The 26,798-nt window shown below is 43.5% G+C and overlaps 1 protein-coding gene across 11 annotated transcripts in view; it reads left to right on the top strand.

The window, feature by feature from the left end:
* Positions 1 to 2,115: 2,115 nt before the first annotated feature.
* EHBP1 (EH domain binding protein 1) overlaps positions 2,116 to 26,798 on the top strand; it is a 212,247-nt gene continuing 187,564 nt past the window's right edge. For 3 of the 11 annotated variants that reach the window (XM_027713873.2, XM_027713515.2, XM_027714352.2), the window contains exons 1-2: positions 2,807 to 2,988; positions 3,784 to 4,196. In XM_027713873.2, the coding sequence (XP_027569674.1) occupies positions 4,093 to 4,196 (104 nt within the window). In that variant the 5' untranslated portion in view covers positions 2,807 to 2,988; positions 3,784 to 4,092. Of the gene's footprint in view, positions 2,352 to 2,489; positions 2,696 to 2,806; positions 2,989 to 3,783; positions 4,197 to 26,798 lie in introns of those variants that run through there. The other 8 variants (XM_027713798.2, XM_027713718.2, XM_027713375.2 and 5 more) reach the window with 5 other exon arrangements.

Genomic DNA, 26,798 nt, shown 5'->3' with positions numbered 1-26,798 from the left:
TGGTGGCCTCTAGCTTTCAACCTCCAGCTGAAGATCTTGCCCTTCCTTCCACAGTAATTCTTCACACCCTTTGAAATCTCCTAAAGCTTTCCCCAAAATTGCAAGAACTGAGGAGTGCTAGTCTTAAAAATTGTAAAATAAATGGATAATTTGTAGGATAATTGCCTGTGTTATATTTCTCCCCATGCCACAAAGGAAAAAGCAGCCTTATGCCATGTACCTCCCAGGCCTGGTGTAACTCAAATCCAAAAGCTATGAAGGAAATGGAAAATGTTAATAAATAATGAGGTTTGAAACACAAGTCACTGAACAAACCATCAGATCTTCTGCATTTATTCCACAGGACAGAAAATGTCTATCTCAGTTTGAGGAAAATAAGATCTTGGTCAAAAATATGTCTTAGGAATTAGCCTGAGTGCTGCACGATATTTAGGAGATAAATCAGAGAAACTTATGGATTAACTTTTGGTAATATATCAGAATAAAGACAAGTTTTGAAATAAAATCAGCACAACTGACTACTGGACATTTCCCTAGTATGAGAAACTAGGGGTCTCCTCAGGTCCACTGGAATTTCATATTACCTTGTTTGATCCACAACTGCCAGTTTTCCATCTGGTATTTTCCAAGTCAAAATCAAGCATGTGTGTGCTCCACACTGCATGTTTTCAGTCTGATGTGCTCTGGAAATCCTGGCCTCATTTCTCAAATCCTAAGCAGGTGATCTGCATTTAATCAGTGGATGTCTCCCTCAAGTGTGTTGGAATTACTCTGTGTACAGACCAGCTGCGAAACTGGGACAGAAACGTTAAGATAAATGTGCAAAATCTTCAGAACTATTCTGGAAAAAGAGCATTTCCGAGAAACTCTGTATGAGTAGTACAACTGCCTGTAACATTTCCAGTGCACCACTTTAGAAAAAGGAGAATCACTGCCTTTCCCAGGCAGCTCGGGTAAGGACTGAAGACTGACACGCTATAAGCAAAGGGCTGACGTTTTCAATAGCCCAAATATTCACTCTCTCCGAAGTAACTTAGTTCAGCTTAGGCCTGTGGCCATCCACACAGTCAATCTTTCTCTCCTTTCACTCCAGCCACTAAATGCTGGCAGCCTCTGCGATGTGGCAGCACAGTCAGAGGCAGCTTAGGAGAAAGGAGGGAAGCACTGGGATAAGGAGCTTCCCAGTCCGTGGATCAGGCTTGGACTCCATTTGGTTTGTCATGGAAAAGAACACAGAGGAGGACTGCAAAGCCCCGAGGCTTCGATTTCACAGCTGCTCTCAGAGCTCTACTGCATTATCTTCCATATTTCCCTGTGCTTCCACTCGATAGATGGCTTAGTTTCTGATTTGGCCGGCTGATAGGTTTGGGATTAGCTCCCACAGATCACACAACCACCTCACCCTGACTCTGAGATTCAGTGAATTTCAGAATCATGGCAAATGGCGCTTTGGGATCCAGAACTTAAACACACGCCTACGCGTGTCCAGGAGGCACGTGGGCAGCGAGCAGCGTGGCACTTTCTCCGTGAAACAGAATATGCCTCCGTTTAAATATCAGATCAATGCTAGAACCTAGCACCGAGCGTTTACATCTGGCTCCCGACACCACCTCAGCGACACTGCACGGTGGGAGAAACATTCAGCCAGCCTGGCTATGGGGAATTCACAGCCACATCCCACCAGGATCGCCCCCCTCGCGCTCCCTCGCAGCCACTTTTACACAGACCTGAGCAGCACATCCAGCCCCCAGCGCCTGGACGCCGCTCTGCGCACGCCGGTCAAACCGGCAAAGAAAACATCATCCTGCCCGCGGAATTTCATTCCCACCAACTTCCCGGCCCCACGCGAACTCCGGAGCCCCTCCCGCACGGGGGCCTGCGCTGCGGGACTCGGGCTGGGCCTGGCGCTCGGCCCGACCCCTCCTCAGGGCGGGCCCGGCGCGGGGACTGTCCCTCGCCGTGGCTCCTCCGCCCCGCCCGCCGCTTCCATCCGCCTCCCGCGGCCGCTCGCTCGCTCGCTCCCTCCAGCCGCCCCGCGCCCACCTCACGGGCGGTGTCTGGGCGTCCCTCCCCGGCCCCGGGGCGGCGGGTCCTGGGGGCCGCGCGAGACCCCAGCCCAGCCCTGACAGCCCCGCTGCCGCTTTAGGAAGCGCCGCCGCCAATCGCCGGGCGCTCTCGCGCTGACGGGCGGCCGCGCCCACCTATCGTGTGGCTGCTCCTCACAAGAAGCCCCGCCCCCTCGAGGCACGCGGCAAATCAGAAAAAAGACGGGGCTGTGGGCGGGAGGCGAGGCCCTGCGAGCCCCGTCTGCGCTCATCGCCCCCCCGCTCCGCTGCCCCTCTGGAGCGCAGGTGATTGACAGGGGCGATGCCCAATGAGGCCCTGCGGCTCCGCGGCGCGGCCAATGGCGCGTTGGGGGCGGGCGGCGGGGGCGGTGCGAGCGGCGGGCCGGGGCGCGGCGCGGCGCAGCGCCTGCAGGAGGGCGATGGTGGCGGCGTGAGGCGCGGGCTTGAGCCGCGCTCTGCGTGTCCGGGGCTCGCCATGGGGCTGCGGCAGGACGGGGGCAGCCGCGGGGCGCTGCCGCCGCCGCCGGTGGGGCTGCCGCAGTGATGGGCAGCGGCAGCGCCGGGGCTCGGCTGCCGTGTGGTGCCAGCGCGCCCGCCCGGCGGGGCCGCCCGCGAGGAGCCGGCGGCAGGTGAGTGCCGCGCACGGGGACCCGCCCGCGCCGCGCCCGGGGCCGCCCGTTCCCCTCCGTGCCTTGCTCGCCGCCCGTTGGCGTTTTTTCATTTTTTTAAACCTTCTGCGGCTCCCGGCCGAGGGCGGGGGGCGCTGCCCCGGCGGGCTGGGCGCGGAGGTGACACGGGCTGGGCGCTCCTCGCCCCGCGGCTCCGTGGGGACCACCTTTCCCCCGCCGCAGGGGGACGTTCTGCTCCAGGTATCCTCCTCGCCAGCTTTGATGCCATCCTGCCTACCCTGCCTTCTCGCCAGGTGCGGCCAGCTTTTGCTTCTCTGTATTCCTAATGAAGAGGCTGTTTCCCCCTGCACCCGGCAGAGATGCTGCTTTCCTTTCGAGGGAAGAGACCCACCTGGGTTTCTCCTCTCGCTTTTTACCTCCCTGATGGACCATTTCTCCGTGCGGGATGGGGAGACGTTTCAATTTCAATATGATGCAGCGAGGAAGATGGGGAATCCTGGGTAGTAGCCAAGACTCGGGAGATGCCCCTTCCTCTTTCATCCTCCTCTTCACCCTGGCACGGGCATTTGAATAGTAACACTCCCTTACCGGCTTCTTGGCTGGTCCTTCTCCTTGGACAGAGAAATGGGAACGGGAAGAGTGTGTATGTGTAAGAGAGGAAACAACTGTTACACCTTTTGTCATCAAGACAAAGAACTTCATCTCCCTGTGTCCCTCCCTCTGGGTGCATATTGGCAGCACCTCAGCCACTTTGCATTGCTTCCCGGAGATGCTTCGTAGGGAGATGCTTCATGAGGATCTGGTGTGGCCCTGACCTGCCCTTTTTTGTTGTTGTTGCCAATTATGATGGTGCTGATAAAAGGACATGTTGATATGTTTCCAAACAGTCTCGTGGTTTGCATTCCTGAAATTGCTGCAACATTCTTATTTATTTATTTAATTGGAGGGGTGGGGGGCTTGATAACAGGAAGGGGGTATGTTTTTGTAGTTTACTGTAGTTGTTTGGAAGGTACGAGGTCACGTGCAATTGTAGCACTGTAGTGTTGAGTATATTAACTAGTGCTTTCTCTCTCTGTCTTGTCTTCTAGTCCTGCAGTCTTCACTTCATCTACTGTGCGAGGAATGGTGATTCTGTGAGAGAACTGCCTTTTGATTACCTGTCTCCTGCTATTGCTTGCTGCTCCTGGCCAGTGATGAGCCATTCAGCTGGACTGGGATTTACCGTGAAGAAGGGAGAGGCAGAATATGAATTGTAGACATCCTATCACGTTCCTCACATACTGTTTTTACTGTATCTGTATATAAACCTGCTAGTATCAAGCACACACGCTCTCTTAAACCTACATTGGTATTCACAGACTTGCTATTGTGTAAGAGGACTGGTATTTTTCCCCACTATGGCTTCAGTTTGGAAAAGGCTGCAGCGTGTTGGGAAACATGCATCTAAGTTCCAGTTTGTGGCCTCTTACCAGGAACTGATGGTCGAGTGCACCAAAAAATGGTAAGAAGCGGCTCATGTTGCTGCACAAATGATGGAGTAAGATGCTGGCGGTGAAATAGGAAGGATGTTGCTCATTTTGTATTGTTTGGTGTGTGAGCACTGCTCTTGCATCCCCTTGCCTTCTCTTGCCTGCCCACTGCAGAGGCAGCTGAGTGGGGTGCTTGTCTTTCTCAGTGAGTGCTTGCTTTGCTGTGTGGTTGTCCTGGACCTGCTGGGTTTGTTCTGTATTCTGAGGTTTTAGGCTGGCATTGTTTTTACCTTGCAGAGGAGGGTGCATTTATTAGCTTGGCATCTGTGACATATGTGACTTAGTGGTGTGGTTTTGATTGTTGGTTTTGTTGTTTGGTTTTGTTTTTTGGGTTTTCTTTAAGTATTTCCCATGAGCTGTTTTCCAACTGCCAACTCAACTCATCATGATGAGTGTTATGTACTGACACTGTTGTTACCTGACTGAGGCATTTGAGATCAGTCCTGGAGGTGGTGGTGGTGGGATATCTGGGGTGGATGCCAGTTTTGATTTTTGACTTTCTTACCTGAAGAGGTCATGTTTCTCCTTCTCTTGCTTGTTCCTTTCCATCTTTTAACGGGAAGAGGCAAGAGACAGATCCTTGGGAATTGCCTTAAGGTATCTGTTTAGTCAGACAAGAATTTTGTGCAGTGGTGGTCCAGTTGGATGGCTTTATAGCCAACTAGACAGCAGTTAATGGTTAACGTCCTGGGTCTGGCAGCTCTTTCCTTTGCAAAATGAGCTTAAATAAATCTGTTAGGGAAGACTAGAAGCAGCTTTTAAATAGTCAGGGAAAGATCTCCATGATGCAACTGCTGTTTTATATGTTTGGAATATTGATGTTACTGACATAATTCCTCACATTAGTGAGAGCCTGTAGTGTCAGGGGATGAAGAAAATACTTTCCAGACCTCATGGACTGAGATGTTCAAATTGCCTTGTAATAAACTGCAGCCTCCTTTCTAATACTTGGCCTTTATTCTTGTTGGCAAGTTTGGCACTTGCATTGGCTGCTTTCACTGGTTATGAGTAATTGCCTCTACAAATTTAAATTCTATCTCCTGGAGTAGGAAATCTCTGTCAAATATGCTGGAGGGCTGCTCACTGTTCTGTCTTAAAGAAACACTGTCAGTTTAAACGTTTGGGGTTTTTTAATAGCAAGTTATCTTCGTGCCTAAAATGTTCTGAAATATTATTAAGAAACAGAATTGTTTTGGAAGCTGACCTTGCTTTCACAGAGTAAACTACAAATAAAAACATTGTAGAAGTTGAAAGAGGCTGTTGTGATTATCTTGTGGGATCTACTGTCCTAAAGAGGCCAAAGAGTTTTCCACAGTAATTTTGGTTTATCGGGTTTATTTCAGCAGTTGGGTTTATTACTTTTGATGTTCACTTTGCATTAACAAGCCTGCTTTAGTTTCATTTTCACTTTGATTCACTCGTTGCTTGAGAATTTGCAGAATGCTTCAGCACTAAAATATGAATCCTGCAGGGGAATGTTCACATTGGAATTGCAGCTAACGGTCACTTCATACACAGAAGTTCTCTTATGAAGGATCTTATTATTTTAGAAACAGCTCATTGGTTAATCATAACTGAGAGTGCTCACCTAGCAAAATGCCTGTGTGTGAAGCAGTGGAACAGCCTTTCAAAGACTCAGATATGCAACTAATTTTTAAAAACTAGGTCATCTTTCTGAACTTTCATTTTGTGTTCTTGAATATAATTATAGGCAATATCAGTGCTTGTGTTGGTTCTGACAAAGCAACAGTATGGTGGTGAAATGTGGATGAATTCTAGGAAAAATAACAATGGGGAAAAACATCACTCACATGGTCCTTTGATTGTGAGCTTTTTGATTCTGCTTCCTCTTATTTGGAAAACCTCAACAAAAGTGTTCCTTAAGCATGCAAGCTAAAATACAATATTTCTGCCATAAGTCAAACTTTTATATGAAACAAAGGGGTAAATATTTATTTATTTTGAGAACCTTCGACTGAATCTTTCCTTACCTTTGGAGAAGGTACAGTTTATATACTTTTTTTGTGCATGCTGACAGGATCACTGCTTCATCTGTTTCTAAGTCTTGTCTCTGAGTTTGGCCCATATAAGAACAAAACAGAAGAAATGAACTCCATATGCTGTTCTTGCTGAAAGTATTCAATACATATTAAGTGTCAGTGCTGTAGTCTGTAGTTTGTTTGATTGAAATGTAGTAAGCAGTAAGTTATTTTAATGTACTGGCATTTTAACAATGCAGTGTTTCTGGAGGAAAAGAATGCTCCATTCATATTTTAAAATAAATGACAATGCAGCCATAAACACACTAGCACTGAAAAGTGTCTGTGAGCAAGGATTGTGCATGACCAAAACAAGCTGTGTGCCTCTTTGTGAACTGCTATCTTCTGTTAGGTCTACATTTGTCTGACTCTTCAGAGAAGGACTTGTGTGTTAGGATGTTTTTGTACTGATCATTTATGGTTTGCAATGTCGAGTGTGTTTCTGGTTGGATTTAATACTCTTTGTCTCCTCTGGACTTGTATTGATTTGAGTTTGTTGTTTGGTTTTTGATGTGTTTTGTTGGTTTTTTTTTTTAACTTAGTGTTTAAAATAGCTCCTGCCCTTTTTTCTGGAATTACCCTGGCTGTGTGGAAAGTTGCTACCACTCTGGTGTTGCTGCTTCACTCTTTTAAAGAATTATCTCTAGGTACAGCACTGTTTGTCCAGATTAGGTTGAAACCTCCTTTCGTTGCTTTTTCTACTTTCTACAATTTGTGATTCTTGTCCCTACTAATGATTAGAGACAGCCACTCTCAAATGATGGCTTTTCATTGGTGGTGTGTTAGGGGGGAGACAGGTTGTGATGGAGTGTCCACTGTTGTCATCGTTCCTTATTTTTCAGATAATTAACAGTACTGAGTCACTTCTGTGGCATTTTGGCAGCTCCCACTGACCCAGACCTAATTACTGTGGCTGCTCAGTACCTCTGAAAAATTGAACACTTGGTTTATTTAGAGTCTTTCATTAAAATAAATAAACAAACAAGTGTAGTCTTGGTCTTTAATATGGATTAGTGACTTCTGCTACGGTGAAATCAAAACACTTTGCATTAATCATATAAGCACTTGATTTTTTTTCTTTTTTTTTTAAAGATGCTTACTTGGAAGTGCTGGAGTGTGTCATCCTCCATTTACCCTTGGAATAAGCTGGGGCAGCTCAGGATTTTCTACCCAGCCTCTCCAGTGAGCTGCAGTCCTGGCCTGAAAGGACTATATGTTGATAGGAAAGAGTTAATTTAGTGCTAATCCTCAGTGCAGGGTCATTGAATAAAACCAGAAATCAGTCTCATTCATTTTGCTTAGGCTCCTACAAAAAAAGCTGTATTTACTGCTCTGTGCTGTCAGAGCAGACTAGTTTTGTGTAGGATAGAATCTGGGCATCACTGGCAGGTGTAATGCTGTGACTTGTGCAGGGGACCCAGTTCAGTTCCTGAACATTGGTGTCAGATGCTGTTTTGAGATGCCTTTGGGTTTACTGTCAGTCTCAGCTGCCAGTTTGGAGAAGCCCAGGTCTCCTGTTGACCCTGTGTCAAGCCTGCCAGCCTGGCAAGTGTCTCTTGTGTACCCTGGGGCTCCCCAGCTGCTGGAGGCCTCTGTTCAGGCAACTGAGTCAAGGCTTGTCTGAGATACAGGCTCAGCAGAGGAGGCTCCCAGGAGGAAAGTTGTCCTTTGGACCAGAGATCAGTTCTAGTACTTGGACCTGAAGCTCTGATAGCAGTTTTATAGAGCTGCTGAAACATCTAATGCTGAACACATGAGCTCTCCAGGGTGGCGTTTGTGTTTCCTTATTGTTGTGTGATATCTTGCAAGTCAAGGACTCAATAGAGGCTTCAGATGTAATATCGACTGGTTTCCACAGGGAATGGCTTAACTTACAGAGCTGAGGTTGCCAACTTCCTAATGTGTCATTGTCCTTTAGATGCTTTTATGAGCAAGAAAGCTGCTCACCTGAACCTGGGTGCTAACTGCTTATAAAGGCTGGAAAAGAGTAAACATAAAGAGCCTTTTCTACAGGATTTGTATTCAGGGGTTGCTTCAGAGATAAAGAAGTATGTTGTTTTTGTACAATGTTTGTAATGTTTGTCATCTACATGAACTGCTTTGCTTTTAAATCCTGCTTAAAACAGTGAGCCATGATGTTCTAAAAGGGTTAAACTGTTCTTATGTTTAAAAGCCTTAACTGAAGACAGGTTTCACGTCCGTGAGGCAAGTTGCCTATTTTTATATCAATTAGGTACGGTCTGAAGTAGGTTCTGTATTTTCAAATATACATCTTTTTCCCTTGGAAATGAAGTAAGGCTTAATCTTTTTTTTTTCCAACAGGCTTTAGCCATCTGTTTTTCTCTTCTATTGTAGTTTCATAACTGGATGCTGCAGGAATCCTAAGGTTTGGCATGCACTGTGCATGGAAGAGAAATGAGCTTTCTGAGATTCCACGGTTCACACTGATCTGCTTGCCTTCTGCTTTCCAGCAAACTCATCAGTGCTGAAGGCCACCAAAAGAACTGGAGTTAACTGGTTGCTGTAGAAATTCTTGATTTCCTGTACAGAGTCAGACTGTCACATTGCTCAGTTAATTTCCTTGCTTCGTATAGTTGTTAGAGGGGATTTTGTGAGTACCCAAGAGCTTTTAATTATGAAGGGTCATCATATTGAATCTCTTTGAGTCAGTTTTGCCATGAACCATGCTTTTTTTCATCATGGGCTTGCTCTGCTGAGTTTTTGATTGTATTGGAGTGTTAGTTATATAGGTGTACTGTAACACTTACAGCTTGTGCAAGGAAGGCACCATGCAATTTCTTCTGTATTTTAGCTTTTGTTCTCCTCTCAGTTAAATGATACTCTGTCCTTATACTTTTGAGATCTGATGCCACACCAGATAAACCCCATTTGCAAATATGCTTTAGCATTTTCTTTTCCTTTCCAGTTTTAACTGAGGACTTTTTGAGGACTTAAATTGTGTCTCAAACTTACTCTTTCCAAATAATCACTACCAGCTGCCTTACAGCTGTCTTGTTCCTTTCTTTCTGCAGTCAATTAAAACAGTCTTACTGTCAAGACACAAAAGCAGTTCTCCTCTGTCACCTTGCATCTCTCTTCTTTGTATCCAAAAAAAAATCCGTGATTGCAGAAACATAGATTTGCTCCTTTGGACTCTCTGCCTGACTTCTGTCAGAAGGTTGTCTACCAGTCCTGACTCTTTTAACACCAGCTGCTTTCCTTCCCTACCATACCAAGCTTGCCTCCTAGCCCTTTTTACAGCCTTGGGTCTGTTCCATGGACCACAAGTTAGGAATTTCTTGTCAAAATTGTTGGCTGCATATTGGCAGCAAAGAGATTTCAATAGGAAATCTGCGGGTATATGTGAAATCTTTGTTGCCGCTGACTTTTTAGGTCATCAGTGCTGCTTACTTACACCCTTTTTGTATTTGCAACAACTTTTTGAGAGTATTTATAACTCTGTCCAATTCCTAAAAGACAGAAACAGGCACAAAGTTAAGTATCTGTAAGGTAGAAAGATTTGTGTTTGGTTTAAATACTGGTTCTGAATTTTATTTTTCTCTGAGAGACAATTCTTTTCAGCAATTCCTTGGCATTGTTTACTGCCCTAGCAGTAACAAAAATAATTATCAAAAGCAGAAAATGTTAGATAATATCCAGGTGTATCTTAGTGTATTTTATTCATTCAAGGAGACATCCTCACCCCTTTAACTGACCACTAAGTTATGTTCTAACACAGCTTTATTTTTTGAGAGAGAAACTGCGTAACTTCCTCACAGAGCTTTTCAAACAAATAAAACCTTGCTCTGTTCCTGCAGGCACTTGTGGTGCACACGTGCACTAAAGTGCATGTACTGTTTGTTTGAACCCAGTGGACTTGATCTGGAATAAAGAATGTTTTTTGGGGTTTTTTGCAGGATTGGATCCTTGTGAATACTCTTTTCAATGCTTTGTGTTATGAGGTTAAATAAAATGAAATATTATGACATTGTGTAGGCCTCATCTGAGCTGAGTCTTCAGTCTCTTAGACTGCTCGGGCTGTATAGTGCCAGTCTGCTGCTTCAATTAGTTTTTAATTGGTTGGAGAGAGCTGAAGTCCCTTTCACAGTTTAGTGTGAATAAGTAGAGGAGGAGGAGGCTGGTAAGGTTGACTAAATCTTGAGGAAACTCTTCTTATAAAACAAACCCTTCAGTTACGGTAGTAAAAGCATTCTGCTTGGGTGGCTTTCTGAGAATATGGGGGCGGGTGTGTGTGTGTGTGTGTTTATTTACTTCTAAAAGCTTTCCCAGTTTACTCTGAGGAGAGTGTGTGAAGTGTGTGTTTGTTTCCCTTGCCCCTCTCTCTCCTTTCACTCCTTGGGGTAGAAGCTGGCCCTGGCAGGCTCTTTGATACGTTGTAGGACGCCCCTGAGCCACCCTCTGCGCAAAGTCTGTCTTGTGTGTCCTCAAGTGGACTCTGAAACACAGGAACTGTGCAGCTGAACTTTTGTTCCTTATTTTAAGATATGCACGTAGCAGTGGGGTAAATAAAGCCAGCCTTGTTTTCTTCCTCTTCCTCATTTGAAAAATGTATTTCTGCAGCATTCAGTTTCTGTAAGTGCACCAGAGCCTCTCATCTGGGAAGCTGTGTGTTTTGACAGTGGAGGTATAGGGTAGCTGTGGCTTTTGGCACCTGGGAAGGCATTGCAGGGACTTGGGAACTGTGGGTTAAGCACGAGCTAAAATTAGCAGAACCACAACTAACATTGCTGTTGTCTAAGGTTCTGACTTCTGAGGTTTTCTGGCTTCAGGAGTGAAGCGAGGTGTCACTGTCCCTAAGTAGTAGTTGTCTTGTGCCCTGAAGCAGAGGTAGGGCAGCAGGAGGGCTGTGTGGTGTGTGAGTATTGACTACCATCACCTTCAGCTCCGATTTGTGAGGGGAGTGTGAGCTGCAGCAGCTGAGGAGCCTGCACACCTCTCTTATGCTGCCTGATGCAGCGGGGAGGAAAATCTGCCTGAGCGGTGAGATGAGCCACAGCTGCAGGCAAGAGCATCTTAAAATACTTCAGCTAAATCACCCAGATCCTGAGTCAGTGCCCTGTGCTGTCACTGTAGGGCTTTAAAATGCACAAGCTTTTGAGATGAATCAGAAGTGCATGCCCTTCTGAACTGTAGTTTCTAGCTGCCTGCAAACCTGTGAAAATGAGCAGTGCAGAAGTAATTCTTGTTTGCCTGTTGAGGTTTCTCTTTGTAGTGGAGAGTCATTATTGGGGGTTCTTTTTGTTTTATTATTATTTAAGGAGGCTTTCTTGAGTATTATGCCAAAGCTATGGCCAGGCTTCCAGCTGCCTAAATGTCTGCAGCTGCTGAACTGCAATCTCTGTGGCTCTGTGTATTTATTTTAGAATAAACTGGTTTTGGGTTTTATTTCATGTGCACACTCGGTCTCCTGCAGTCGTTTTGCGGGCTTTGTTTTGGGTGAGCTGCTGTATCAGCTTAACAGCACACCAGCAGATCTGACCTTTCTTTTCTGATGGATGTGTTTTGAAAAATTATTTTGGTGCTGACCAAACATCACAAGGGCAAAACAATCTCTAGTTCCAAGAACAACTGAATTAAAGCAATACGGGGTATTTTAAGACTCTCTCATATCACATGAGTTTTGGCTCCCATGTTACCATGGTCCATATTACTACTGCTCATTTCCTTTGTGCCACCTCTGCAAGCACCGGTCACCCTTCATGTTCACTGCCTTCTTGTTCTTCGCCCAGGAAGGAATGTTTGCTTCCTTGCAGCTGTTTGACGGGCCAGAGTTGTCTGGGGCTGCCTGATGGGTGGCATTGGCTGTTGTGGTGGGAGATGTGTGTTCTGATGGGTGTGCAGCTTTCCTGGGAGCATATATTCATCTCCACCTGTTGGGACAAGCCCCACCAGCTTTTGCATAGGCCAGGCAGACAAAAAGCATTCCCTAAATCAGCTCTGGGCTTTCCATCAGATATGTTGCTGCATGATGCCCTGAGACGATAATTGTCCTGACCTCTCTTTAGGGCTAAGACTAATGCTAATGCAGTGATGCCTTGTGTTTTTACATCCAGGGTCATAAACTGACTTTCCCCTCCCAGCTGCACTTGGGAAGAGTATTTGCATGGCCAGTAGTGTCAATATCAAAAGCTATATTAAACAAAGTAATTGGCGAATCTGGATCCTTAAATGCAGGTTGGCAGCACACTGTACGCTGCTGCTTCCTCAGCTTTCAGTGGCTGCTCATTAAGTAAACTCTGAATTCCTTTGTTTATGTCAGTACATAGGAAGAGATTTAAAAGAACAGAAAAGGAGCTGTCAAAACTTTTTTCCAGCAAACATCTAATTCAGATCTGTAAATTTCCAAACCAATCTGTTGCTGATTTATCTGTGGTTGATTAGCAGAGGACTTAACCTTGACTGCTCCTGGTGACACCTGACATAATTATAGCTGTAGAGTCACAGCTCTGGCCATGCTGGCAGCTGCGCAAGTTCTGTTTGGCTGTTTTTTTCTAGTTGTACCTGTCTTTTATCACATTGTAGTTTGTATCTTCCTATAGGTAATTTGAGCAATAGTTGTATAAAGCTGTGAAAAATTTCAAGAGAACAAGGTTTTTGAACTCCTCTTTTCTCTTCAAGAGCGGATCTTAACTGGATAGAGTACTTGGAATAAGTGTCTCTTGAGTGAGTGAATTCCCCTTGCATTCCTTTATCTTTGACATGTAAGAAAATTTTAAGAATGAGAAAGTCCCAACCCATTTTTCACCACTTCCTCTCATACCACAAAAATCGAAAGAATTCATACCAATGTTACTTGGTTTTGAGGCATATTTGGGATGGCTTCTGTTTACTGTTAATACTTTCTGAAAGACATTTTTTTAAAATACCTAGAACAATGGAGTTTCCATTCCTGTTTTTGGGCTTTTTGCATGTAGAAAAGGGAATTATAAGTTGTGCTTTTATTTTTTTTTTCTTTTCTTTATTTTCTTGCTAAAATTGTTTACTTTCCTCTGTTTAGATGGCTGCTCTGAGCTCCAATGTCTACATGTCCTTTCAGGATACCAAAACATAGACAATCTTAAAACAGTAAAGGAATTATTTCCCATAGATTCCTTTTTTCTTACAATAAATGGGATTTGATTTTTAAAATTTTGAACTGAAAGATCATAAAGAGTAATCTTTACACCCTGAATTCTCATAGTCACTGATGTAATCAGGGGATTTTTTGATAGAGGTTTGAGAAGGCACCCACACTGCTATAATGGTAAACATCTAGTGCTTGAGACATGATGCCTCCTTTGATCCATAACTGTAAGACTGTCCAGTTGACTGGGGTAAAAAAAAAAAGGGAACTACTCTTCTTTCTTGCTCCCACACTTCCCTTCTCTCTTTTCTGGGGGGAAATGCTGTGCCAGCTGAAAGCTAGCAGCTGCAACTGGAGAGTCCTGGAATACAGAGAGCTTGGCAAAGCATGGGATGAAGGCACTGCCCCTGACACATCATCTGCTACCTGTGGAGCTGTGGCAGCCCACTGTGCCCCACTGCCTTGTCAAATCTGCCTTAGTTCCACACCAACACTGCTGTCACTTCCTTAGAGAGCCAGGACATCCCTTTTCTCTGGGCATACAACACTGCTGTGGTTGATGGGTCTGTGTTGTCAGTGGTTATGACAAGTTAGCCTGCTGTGTTGTTGTTTTTGAACCTTGGGCCTCTCCCTTACTTTTAGCTTTGCTTCGTAGGGGAAAAGCTCTTTTGTGATGTTAAAACACGCCTGAATTTTCTGTCTGGCCAGAAAATCCAGTGTTGCATTGGAAAGTTTCAGCAGACAATTTCAACCAAAGTTTGTGGGATGGGAACCTCCAGCTATTGTTTCCATGAGTTTTGTGACAAAGGACCTCTGGACAGAAGAGTGGAGTCTTGGTCAGACCCCACGGCTGCGAGCAAAAAGCCAGTGACTTCACCCTTTATTAGACACTGGAGAACCTGCAAGGGTGAGAGCTGCTGGCAGCCCAACCTCTCTCCCTCTGCCTGGAACTCTGGGTTTGTGTCAGTTTGTGCTTCCACGTGGCCATTTGTGCCAGTGTATTTTTGGAGCAGGGAGCTGCTAGAGACATTTCTGTGTTTCTCTGCTCCCCATCTGTTCCTGCAGCCACCTCCTGCTCTAGCTGCCTCGGGAAAAGGTCTATTGCAGGGGGCCATAAAAACGGGCATTACCTGTGTTTTCAGTTTGAGTTACCCCACCCTGGTGCTTGGTGTTGATCTTACCCATCACCTGTAACTTCAATCTTGTTGGTAGTGTGGCTAATCCTGTGGTATCACAGCATATGGCAGTGCAGTCTCTTGTCTCCTATCCTATTGCTGCACTGGGAAACAGGAATATGGACATTTTTGCCTATAGATTCAGTCTTCTTGTCTGGAGTGGACCCTAATAAAGCATTTACAGTGCGCAAAGTCTGCTTCCTCTGGGGAAAAAAATGCTGACTTCAGTAAATGAATTTATTTCAAACAAACTTGGTCTTAGGGAAGTAGATCATGTGCTGTAAGGGGAAAGAATGATACTACTTCTTTTAGCAACAGCTGTTAAAAGGAGGATGCTTACTTGATTTCCAATTAGTGATAAAGTCAACAAACTATAATTTAAAAAAAGAAAATTATCTTGAGCTACTCTTGACTATAGTAAGACTGCAATTTATCCTGATTTGTTTGTGTTCACCTCATTGTGAGAACTGTTAGTATCTCTTATGGCTGACAAAACCCCATTAAGACCTAGAGAAGCAGAAACCTGTTGCCTTGTTACCCTCACAGAATGAGTTGTCCTACCCTCCTCTTCCTCCTGTGCTGTGCCGTAGGTGGGCTTAGAGAAGACTTAGTAGGTCTTCTCCTGAGGGGTTGGTTTCTTCTTTGCTGCCATAGGAAGCCTTCTGAAATGGTCAGCCTTGCAGGCTTTTCATGGAGGCTTGCAGGCTTGTCTTGTTTTCAGCATTGCTCAGAGATGAGCAGGATGGGCAGTGAGGTGAGCTGAGCTGATGGAGAAGCAGGGGAAGTGGGGGACATGAGGAGCAGAACACAAGGCTCTTCTCCCTGTTTGCCTGTCTTCAAGTCTGTCTGCACAGGGTGTACAAGGCAGATCCTGCTGGGTTTGGAGATACAAAAACAGTGACCTAAATATGAGCAACCAGTGTGTGAAGCAAAAATAATTATTTCAGGGAACAGCCGCAGAGCCTTCTCGTGTTTCTGCCGACATCATCTCTTTGATTAGCATGGAGTTTATTGCTGGGATCTCAACTTCTTATACTGGCCGTCTCTTACAGCAAAGAAGTTAAGGTGGGGAGTTGATTCTGGAAGTTGGTAACATGTGACAGCAAAGTCACATGTCATAATGTGTCACCTGTGCATAATATGTACAAATATATAGTTCAGCATGTGTATATAAAATCAATGTATGTTGTTGAACCATCTCAAGAGGGAGGAAAGCCTGGATGCTGATGGTGAATAGCAGGAGGGGTGGCTGCTGCCAGTAAGGGACAAATCTTGTCCATCTTTGGTTACTCTGGGAGATTCCCAGGTGTACTGTGCTGCACATGGGCTGAGCAGGGCCAGAAGTCTCACTCTCCTTACAACCTCAAGCCATCACGCTGATAAATTAAGTAACTTTGAATAGTGAAGTATTTTATGCTACTGAAATGCTTAACACTGTAGTAACCTCCAGGCCTTTGTTCTTCTGTTGAATACAATCCCCATAATCAGCTGTATTCAGATTTTCTGTTTTGTTCAGGCAGATGTTTGCTGACCCAGGCCATGTAAAATTCTTATGACAAAGTGGGCACACTTTAAAATGGGAACTTACTGTGTCACGAGCTTTCAGACTTGATTTTGCTGAACAAGCAATATGCGCATATGTGTACTTGAACCTTGTCTATATGTAGCAGCTCCACTGTCTTACTGTGCCTTTGCAATCATACAGCACCTATTCTTCCTTTATAGGCAGAAGGCAACCATACAGAAGTATGTTAACTAGAGACATTTTTATGGAAATAGCTGCACAGCCAGCAGCTATTAAGCACTTCTGTAGCAAAATAAAGTGATTTATATTTCTGATTGTACCAGAGCAACTATTGCAGTTCGGAGTAGCTTCCCTAACTGAAGCAAACTTGTTGTCACGAAAACTGTTCTGAGCAAGCCTTGATTATCAAAAATATTGTTGTGCCCCTGCTTTTTTTAAGGGAGGAGTAATCCATCATTACTCACATCTCCAAGTCTGAACCTTCAGCCCAGCAGAGCAGGTCATAGGGCAGGACAGATGCTCAGCCAGCACTGATGGGAATAGAACAGAACTAAAGCTTTGCCAAACACAGATATTAGTGTTTCACCTTCATAATTGATAATAATCAGTTCTTTCAGAAACTGTTTTGAAAGGGAGGTTCCATCTTCTCTTGGTGAATGCTAATTAGGATTTCACCTCTTTTTGAGTGAGTGTGATAGTAACAATCGTACAGTGAAAGAAGAAGTCTAAATTTAAAGTGTTCCAGGGATTCTTTTTGTGCTGAATGAAAACAAACTTCGTTATTTAAATATTTCTACCTTTTAGAGACAAGTAGAAAAAGTTTGGCCATTGATATTGTATGATATTAAAACGTTCTGAATATTCTTTTATAACATTTTGTAAGGCAGCTTTGTAAATAAAACTGCAATATGTGTCTAGCCTTCCCCAGGGCAGTTTTACTCAGTTCAAATTGATGTGATGATGATCTCTCTCTCTATTTGAACCTGGGAAGTTGGTTTTCTACATGTGTACAGTGGGAGCTTAATTTTTTCTATCCCAGTGCAAGTTCCCAGTCACAGCAAAGAAGTTTCACACAGTGCTCTCTCTCTTGCTACCCAGATGTAGCCAGAAGCTGCAGAGTGTTTTTTTGAGAATACTGAAACTAGGAGAGCTTCCAAAGCTATACAGGCTTTCAGTTACTGAAAGTTATTTTGTAGTAGAGGTTATTTTTGTTTCTTATATAAATAGTTGTATGTCAGTCTGTTTAGCACCTTCTTTTGTTCAGAGCAGACTTGATAAATTCTGTACATGTTTTTTCTATGTAGGTATTTTTGACTTGGAGGGTGAAATAAAGTCTTTGCTTCTCAATCTACTAGAGAGTGTGGTCTAGTGGTAGAAACAACAAAAGTAAAACAATTCTGGTCTTGCACTAGGCTTCCTTTCAGCTTCCCTTGTAACTGTGCAGACAAGTCATCTTTCCAATCACTCCCTACTTCGTGTGCACAAATCACCTTACATAAACTCTTCTACATTTTAGGTTCACAATTACTTATAAGCAGGATTTATTTCTCCTATTAAGGGCCAGGTGGTATCAGTTCTTTGTTCTGTGGTAATGGTGTAAAACTGCAAAATGACACTTTGCTGTGAAGAAATAGTGCTAACAATTTCTCTGTGCAAAAACTCTGCAGCCACACAGCTCCATTATAAATGTAGTCTTACAAGACTGTTTTGTGATAGAGAAATATGATCCCCATTCTATGTCTCTGAAATACAGAGAAATTGTGCAGAAGGTGCAAGAAACCCTCTCTGTACTGATGGGAATTATATGAGCGCACGTTTGTGAAAGCAAGATGCTGCCTAACTGAGGAAGAAGCTGCAAGTTATACTTCACAAACTTAGAAAGTGGCCCCTTCCTTTTTCTTTTTCCAATATGAATCATGTTAATAACGAGGTCTTTTACAAGTGTGTTTGGTCATAGGGGTTCAGGGTGGAAACTGTTTCAGAGCAGAGTACTGAGCAGGACCAGTGGAGCAGAGTACATGGGGAAAATGGGACAGGCATTCTGGAGGGGAGGTGACCACATAATCACTGATTGACAGTTGCTGATGCAGGAGTTGAAGGAAGGTTTTTGTTGTGAGGAGGGTTTTTTGTTTATTTTCTATTTGCTTCCCTCTGAGTGATTTGTAATTAAGAGTATGTGTAATGGGTAAATGTCAGTGGGGAAGGAAGTAATTTGTGCTGGGCTCTGAGTACATCCTTTCAGGAGTGATGTTTCTAAAACATTTTATCCAGTGGTGGTGATATTAGAAAATGACCATAAGAACCAAACTCCTCTTCAGCAGAGGTGATGAATGCCCGCAGCATGTAATTGCACTTGAAAGCCTACATGTTGATTACTGGAGTGCAAAAGGTTCAGGGGACCCACACTGTTTGTGTCAGATTCACTTGCAAGTGGTTGTTACAGTCTGTAAACCCAAGTACTTTAAAAGAGGTGTTTATGTAGCACTAAACTAAGGAAGAGAACTTGTTAAACTCTGAAGACTTTTGGGAATAAAACCGATAGAATGGAGTTCAGTTACAATTCCAACAAAGCTGTGGCTGCATAGCAGCATGTAGCCTTATCATTACTACAATATAATCAGAACTGTTGGAATATTCTGCTTAAGCTTGTTGACTTCAATATATACATCCACTGTCTGGATTAGAATTGCTGATCTTCCCCTCCCACACCCCTTATATTGCTGTAGAATTTATTCAGTAATTTATTTTCTGCTTGAAATTTGCATGATAGCTTTTTCTTTCATATCACATCCATAAAATCAGTCCCAAAATCTAATGCTTGTGGAAGAGAGAATGTGAATATAGGGGGAGAGGGGGGGAGTGACATTTTATTTCTTACCCTTAAAAAAAATGCCAATAAATCTATGGAGTGTGTTTGTTGCTATTATTTTACTTGGTTTTTGCTCCAGCATATCTGTTCTGTGACTTAGTATAGGAACAGATAAGGTAGTACATGAGACATTTGAAATATTTATGAGGCTAAACTGCCGGAACTGCTCTGAGTTTGGTCAGACAGACTATATTCTTGTCTCTTGAGGGAAGCAAACCTCCATCACCTGTTTCAGAATTGCCAGTCAGTCGTGGCTGATTCTTGAAGACCAGAATTGTACAGAAATCCAGTGCTTCAAAGGCAGAAGAAAAATGTAGGTGCTTGTTCTCTATGTCTGGTGCTGTTAACAATGTGATGAAAGTGGCCACGTGTCATCTTTACCTTGCTGATATTTTTTCCTCTTGATCATTTGGACCTTTTTTCCTCCCTTTGGGTGTTCCAGCTGTAAGGTCCCAGGGCACCTGTGATCCCTGTCCATGTCCTAGAAGAGGCAAGAGGGCTAAAGGAGAGTATGGCTGAGGAGGAGAGGGGAGCCTGCATTCGTCATCAAATCCTGGGATTATTTGGGTGTTGGAGAGGTTCGTTTATGTGAGGTAAAGTGGGAAGTGGTGTGACCTCACCTTGAATATTGTGGCAGTTTTGGTCACCACAATACAAGAAAGATATAAATCTTTTAGATAGTGTCCAAAGGAGGGCAGTGGAGATGGTGAAGGGCCTTGAGGGGAAGCCGTGTGAGGAGCAGCTGAGGTCACTTGGTCTGTTGAGCCTGGAGAAGAGGAGACTGAGGAGAGACCTCATTGCAGTTAAAACTTCCTCCTGAGGGGAAGAGGAGGGGCAGGCTCTGCCGCCTTCTACCCTCCTGTTGCTGAGGGACAGGCCTCTCTCAGCAGGCAGAGAGGTCTGGTGGGCTGCACACGTTTGTGTGCTTGCCTTGGGGACAGCTGGTGACAAGTGCCTGCAGGTGCTACTGGGGACGGGCCACACGTGTCAGACATGGCTCGGACACTTTGGATTTACTGTGTGTCCTGATGGAAAGGTCTCGCAGCTCAGAGCCTGGATGTGGCAGAGGCAGAGCACTTGTAGGAGCTGTTGTGCTACTGCACGTGAGCGGAAACACATCAGGTTCTGGCATCCTCAGCTGGCACAAGGAATCCCGCCCTGCCTGTTTTGGGGAGCTTAAAGGTTTCATTGCATCTTTTCAGCGATGTGAGCTGATGGTACAAAAGCCAAATGTCTGAATCTGGTTTACACTTGGACTTCATAATTTTCTCCAGAACGCTTATTTTCATTGGCTTTGAAGTTTGAGGGTTTCGATGCCCCCAAACATCTTTCCAGGTGAACTGCATTGAAATTAATGGGTAAATTCACACCTCGTATGGTACTATATTGCTTGTCTGTGTGCAGAACAAACACAAACCCTGTATAGGTTAAAACTGACCACTAGCTGAGAAGCCAGAGCAGTGGGAAATAAGACTCCAAACTTACCTGCAATGAAAGGGGCTAAAGGCTTTAGCCTAACAGGCCTCCTGTCTACCTTTGTCAGCGTCAGGTCCAACTGGGAGCTGCAGAGCCAAGGGCAGCAGTTGTGATTCCTTGTCCAATGGCTTTGGGGAAGAAAAGTGGCTGAGGAGGTGTTGGTAGTGCACAGGGTAATGTGTGAAGCAGCAAGAGCTGCTGTGCCAGCGCTCATCTGTCAAAGCTGAAGAGACAAGGTTGAATTAACAGATCAAACTGAGATAAGTGGTCTGTGCAAGGTCTTGTCTATGCTCAGAAAGTGGAAAAGTTAAGGAGAGCTGACTTAAAGCATGTAGTGCATAAATAAAACCTTGCTGAATGCACTCAATTCAAGAGATCTGCTCATCGCTGTGGTAGCCTGGTGATCTTAATTTCCCTGAGCGTTCTTCTGTGGGCCTTCCTGTCTTTTTGAGGCACTGGTACTGCTGGAGTGGGGCCGTGCACACACGTGTGCAGTGCTGGCCCTGCCGAGGCTGATGTTCCATCTGAGTGCTCCAGAAGGAAATATGTCAAAATTTTGCAGGCTTCAACTTTTGAGCCTTGTTTGTTTTAAAGATGAAAAGTGCATTTTGTATAAAGTATGCTGAAATATGTGGAAAATCTTATTTTGCAGAATCCAAGGAGTTTGTGCACCCACGCATCTCTATTGTCCATGTTGATGATTCTGCACATAACTGTTTTTCCCCCTCAGTGCCCTGTGTGAACTCTGCACAGCTAAAATTGATTCCCATTCCCTTGATGGTTAGTTTACAGAGTGGATTTTATTCATTTGGCTTCTTTGACCTTAACTAGGCAAACGTATTAAAATTCTGATTTAAAATGGAATAATTTACAACAACTTATCATAATTTCATTTACCGTAATGCCCTTCTGAAAGCTTGAAATTAAAATTTTTGCTCCTGTTTATCCTCATTTAATACCAGATCCTGCAGCACTTAATTTGGTGGGAGGTTTGTGCCTTTCACTGTAAGGACACTGTTCTTCACTTGGCACAACAAGGTATTGCAGTAAGTTTGAGAGGCTTTGTCTTTTACTTTGAGTGGTTGGCTCTCACTTTGCAAGATTAAAAGTGTATTTTGCTCCAGGAACCAACGTACCCTCCCTTTTTATTCACCTTTCAGCTTCCAAGAAGAGTTGCTTTCCACACCAGACACATTTGTGTTTACAGATAAAAAATTTTTGAATTAGATTAAGATTGAAGTCTAGGGTGAGACAAAAATGCTTAATCTTTTAAGCTGTGTGCGCTACGGGATAGAGAGGCTCTGTCTCTTTGTCCCTTTGCCTCTTTTAATGGTACAAGACTGGAATCCAGCCTACAAGACATCAAATCTACACAACAAAAAATCTGGAAAGAATCCAGGTATGTCTCCTGTGGCTGAAGATGTTCCTTTACAACTGCTCTGTGGTAATATCCTTCAGCTATGTAAGGCAGCTGAAACATTATCGGGCATTTCACTATGGCATGGGAAAGGTGTGGGTTCTGCCTGTTTTAAGCTGATATAAAATACCAACCATTACAGCACAGAAAGGAGAGGGCAACACAGTAGCCAAGGTAATGACCAGGTTTAGTGTCCAGTTACAAAATTGTTTGATGAGTAGGAAAAGGCCTCCACTTAAGACTTTGAAGGGGTTGATACTTGTATCTATGTATCTTCATTGGGAATGTAAGGAAGGAAGGGACAGTGTTCATTTTTAATAGTTTATGTCTCAACAATCCTGGGTATATAAAGGACCTTGAGAAGTGTCCTGTGGGATGTTAGTAACCAGTGTAAGCTTTTTGAAGGAGAGCAGGTACAGCTTGGTGTGCTGACAAAGATGTGAAGGACCACTTCTCTGTTTCTTCTGTAGGGATGCTGAGACAAAGAGCTGCCCTTAGGACTCTGTGGGAGTGTCTGACTTGAGTGAAAGATATTTAGATTATTTAGAAAAATAAAAACCACAAACAGAAAAAACTGGACTGGCTGAAAGATACAATTTCTTTGCGTGTTTTCAGCATCAGCACAAATTTAGCTCTACTGTAGGCACTGTATGTTTGCTTTTTTAACTGAAAACCATGCTTGAAACAATCATATTAAATATGCTATTAATTTCCAGCTTAGCTCATCTTGAAATAATTAGTTACAATCTAGTTCAGATTGCTGCCAGGCATCTTACAAACAGCAGTTACTGGCAAAATCTGTCTGGGTCCTTAGTTGGTGGTGTTCTTAGGGGGTTTTTTGACCTTGAAATAGAAACGTTTCATCAATTGTGTCTGCAAATTATGAAGCTTGGTATTTTCAAAATACTCTCTAGTTTTTAGAAGCTGTAAGATTATTATTTTTTTTACATTTCAAAATAGAAATAGAGGTCTTTCAGTTAGGAATATTTTTTTTTGCCTTTTTTTGGTTTTGTTTACCCTGTCAAGCCCCTAATATTGGCAGGAGGTTTTGTGTAGTCTCTTGAGTATCCATGACTTAACATACATTTTTTTCATATCCAATACTTGCTGCTGGATATGAGCCATGGGTGTTACTTTGAGGGCATTATTTAAAAGGCTCAGTCAGTTTTAACTTCCTATGAATAATAAAAATTTTTAGACTTTGGGTGTACAATTCTAGGGGAAGAACTGTTGACCTATAAATAGAAATAATTGATGTTGTTTTTGAGATTAACTTCTGTAATCAGAAGTGGTATTTTCCCTTTCAGGAGGTAGCTTAGACACAGTGTAACAACTTAAACAGCTTGAGCAGGAAGGGGAGGAGTCATTCTAATTTTGCAGTCTTTGGAACAGTTATTTAGCTTTAAATACAGATCAAATAATTACACTTCTTTTGGCTGTGCCTCCATCTTAAACCAGCTCTTGAAAGGCCACTAACATGAAATGGGGCATCTCGTGGAAAATGATCATGGCAGTTTCCAGTTCCCTGGAAACCATATAAAAAATTTTGTATATCTGGTAATGTTTTCATTAACACGCAAAAAATAATATCTTTAATGTTGACAAACATCTACATACAGCTTACTGCTGCTAAATTTATCACATTGGCTTATTCTCAATATTTACATTTTGATGGTGTCATTAAGCTTGGAGAGGATGAGGTCTGTGGAGGCTTTGGGGTTTTTTGTTTTGCTTAGTGTGCAAGTGTGTGACTTTGGTTGGGTGCAAGTTTGAATGCGAGCTTCTTGTGTTTCTCTGTGGTGTTTTGGGGCTGTGGCTGCTTCAGAGATTTCCAGTAGCTGGTGCTTTATTGCAGTTGGTAAAATTTTCTGGTTTGGGGCTTCTGAAGGGTGGCAGAAAGGTGTGTTGCTTCCACCGGTGTCCCAGCTACTGAGGAGTGTCCTCCCAGTAACAGACGCACCTAGAGCAGGTGATTCATAATCCTGTGGCTGGTCACACAGACAAGGTGGTGCCAGAGTCAGAGCAGAGAAAGCAGTTCAAGATCTCATATTTGAACACCTTCCTTCCCCAAAAATGAGTTCATACTTCTTGATACCATGTCTGTTATGGCCGTGGTTGAGAACACCTGACAATATTTGCAAAGTCTGGTCTCCTGGCCAGAGACAGGGGAAAAGAACTGGCATAGCATTCTGTGGTTTCACTAGCCACTCCCTCCTCCTTTTTTTTTTTCTGTGTGCAAAAGCAAGAGGAGGCTGCTGACAGATGAGGAAGCTTTAGAGACCTCACTGTGCATGAACCAGGAGTGCTCATGTCTCAGAATAAATATGGATTAACTCAGGGCTCAGTAAAGTCATCATTTGGAAAACTAAATAAGAGTTTGTATCACACCAGTCCTTCCACACTGCTCCTGTGGTGTGGACACAGCACACCACAGATCTGCTTCTTAGCTTGTGATGTATTACGCAGTGTTAGGCTACAGTCTTCTTTGGAGTGTAACTCTGGAGTTTGCACTGTCTTTGTAGCTTCAAGCACATATTCAAGCTTTTCAAATTTACAAAGAGGCAGACTGCTGTGTGTCCTACCTACAAAAAACAAACAAATGCTGTCAGCCTTTTTTTCTAGATTGTATAACCATCTCAGTCCCATAACCTGAGCACCTGAGGTGGTGATGTGAACTTTCTCTTCCAGACAAACCCTGCAAGCCGATTGTGTTCCACCCATGCTGTCCACTCAGAAGCTTTTAGTGTGTTCACAATTTCTGTGTGTCTTCAAATGGTAGAAACTGCTTCGTGTGATCTAAAATATGGTCTTAAGTAATAAAAGTGAACAAAACCCCCTGGTGCTGTTGGTTTGGAAGGGAGCTTCAAAAGACATATGGTGCCAGATTCTTTTACTCCTGCCTGTGCTGAACTGTAATCTTCTCTGGGATGTGTCCACATATTGCAAGGAGAGGAGGAGGATGGAGGCATTAGTGCTTTGTAGCTTCTGGAAGTTGCTGTGTATAAGTCCTACTGTAGACACTGGATTTTCTGTGGAACAGAAGCAAAAACCCTTGTTCACATATCTCTGTGTGAGTGTCAAACTTGCCCAGGCAGTAAGAGCAGCAAAGATTGTCCTCCTCTTTAATTGCTCATGGTAGGCTATGCAGAATTTCTCAAATATATTTTAGACGAATTGGAGGAGGAAGTTGCTGTTGTGAATAGTTTAGTTTCCTAAAACTGTGGTTCTGGTGGAAGATACACACTTTTCTGCTCTGCAGGAACTGCAGAAAAAGAATTTTTTTTCTCTACTGTTTCCAGACTGAAAACCAGAAAAACCTTCTGTTTGAATGCTATTTGAAAAAGAACTAAAGTATGCAAAAGGGAATAGGGTTCTATTAAAACCAACAATGGTGTGCCAGAAAGTCTCTTGCATATTTTTTAGTACAAAAAGATATTATTTAATATGGGCATTTGTTTTTGATGGCTTGAAACTATGTTTCAGGCAGCATTTGTCAGTCAAAGAGTTTTAGTTTCATTATGTTTTTTACACTTTTTATCATGAGAATAAATCTAACATTTATACTCGTAGTGCTTCAAAATATGAAGAAATAACACAATAGGGCATCCTCAGTAACTCACATACGTTGTTGTACAGAGATGTTATTTTTGGTCTATAGGCAGAGGTATGAGTAGGTCATGGAACATGACTAAAATCAAAGGGAGGGTTGATGCTGTTCAGTATCTGCCTTAAAATTTTCTGCAGACTTGTATAGTCAGTGAGGACAGGAGATGAAATTTGAATTCAAAATTCCTGGCTCAAGTTTGCTAAAACTGTTTTTCGATGATCCTTGTTACTAGTCTGTTTAATTGCCTTACACAGCAGCGAACATGGAGAGGGGCAGGTGACGCTGATCCCTTGTTTCCTCTAAGGAAGTGCGGGATGGGCGCACAGAGGTCTGCCTTGGGCACTTGGGTTTCACAGCGCATAGATGGTCTGGCACTTCACCTTCTCAAACCAGCTTTCAAATGCACTGTTATGTATGAGGTGAAAAAGTGGGTTTTTTTCCTAACTATTTTCTGTTTACTCACGTGGCAGCTGCCAGGTCCCAGCTCTGCAGGGAAGAGGATCAGAGCAGTGAGTTCAGCGGGTTCGCCGCGGGTCAGGCCCCGACGGACTGTGCGGGCGGGTTTTTTTTTTAAAAAAAACCACATTGATTTGTTGTTGTGAAAATGTAGAAGACTAAATATCCTGACAAAAGAACATAAAAAGGAAAATCAAACATCTGAGAAAGATCTGGCTCATGGGAGCTTCCTGTGAACCTTCCACTGTAAAGTGATTTTAAAAAAGAATATGCTCCACTGTTTCCATTCAGGGTTTGTCTGAATGGCCCCATTAGCCTGTGCTCCTTCCTGCCAGTCAGCCCGAGTCCCCTGAACTTACTTGACTGGGGAGGTTGGTATCACAAGCAAGCTTTCCTTAAGCAACTCTTGGGGGTTTTGGTATTGTTTGTTATAGAGTATTGGGTGGTGTGTCTAACCTGTGGTGTGGTAAGGTTGTGTAGTGTAAATCTGTGGACTAAGCGTTGCTGGAGTAAAGGTCTGCCTAAGGGGAGTGTCTGTGATTATAAGAGAGTGAGATAAGAAATCCACTTGACCCTTCTTGTGCAGTACTCCTCCTTGGGAGAAGCAGGGCTAAATTGGACCAGGAAAAGAAAGCTTCCACATGGAGGGCAGCTGGATGTGACATCAAATTCAGGGACTAGTCAAGGCATCCTTGTGTTACTGCCAAAAGGACATTAAAAAACACAATTTATGTAGACTAGTGTCAGTTTGTGTATTCTGCAGTATAACATTCTGTTGCAAAATGCTTTAAGAAAAGATTTTGCTAGGTAGGTTCTGTAGAGGTTGTTTTGCTCAAGATTCTTTGCTGCAATAACTCCTTGAAAAATTAAGTCAAATCTGTCCTTGTCGCTTGTTCTGAATAATGGATGAACTTGGGCTTTGTTTA

The sequence above is a fragment of the Pipra filicauda genome, unplaced genomic scaffold, assembly GCF_003945595.2.
Source record: "Pipra filicauda isolate LSUMZ 115617 unplaced genomic scaffold, ASM394559v2 scaffold109_size3271384_pilon, whole genome shotgun sequence".
NCBI lineage: Eukaryota > Metazoa > Chordata > Aves > Passeriformes > Pipridae > Pipra > Pipra filicauda.
This window is presented reverse-complemented; position numbering and strand designations above follow the sequence as displayed.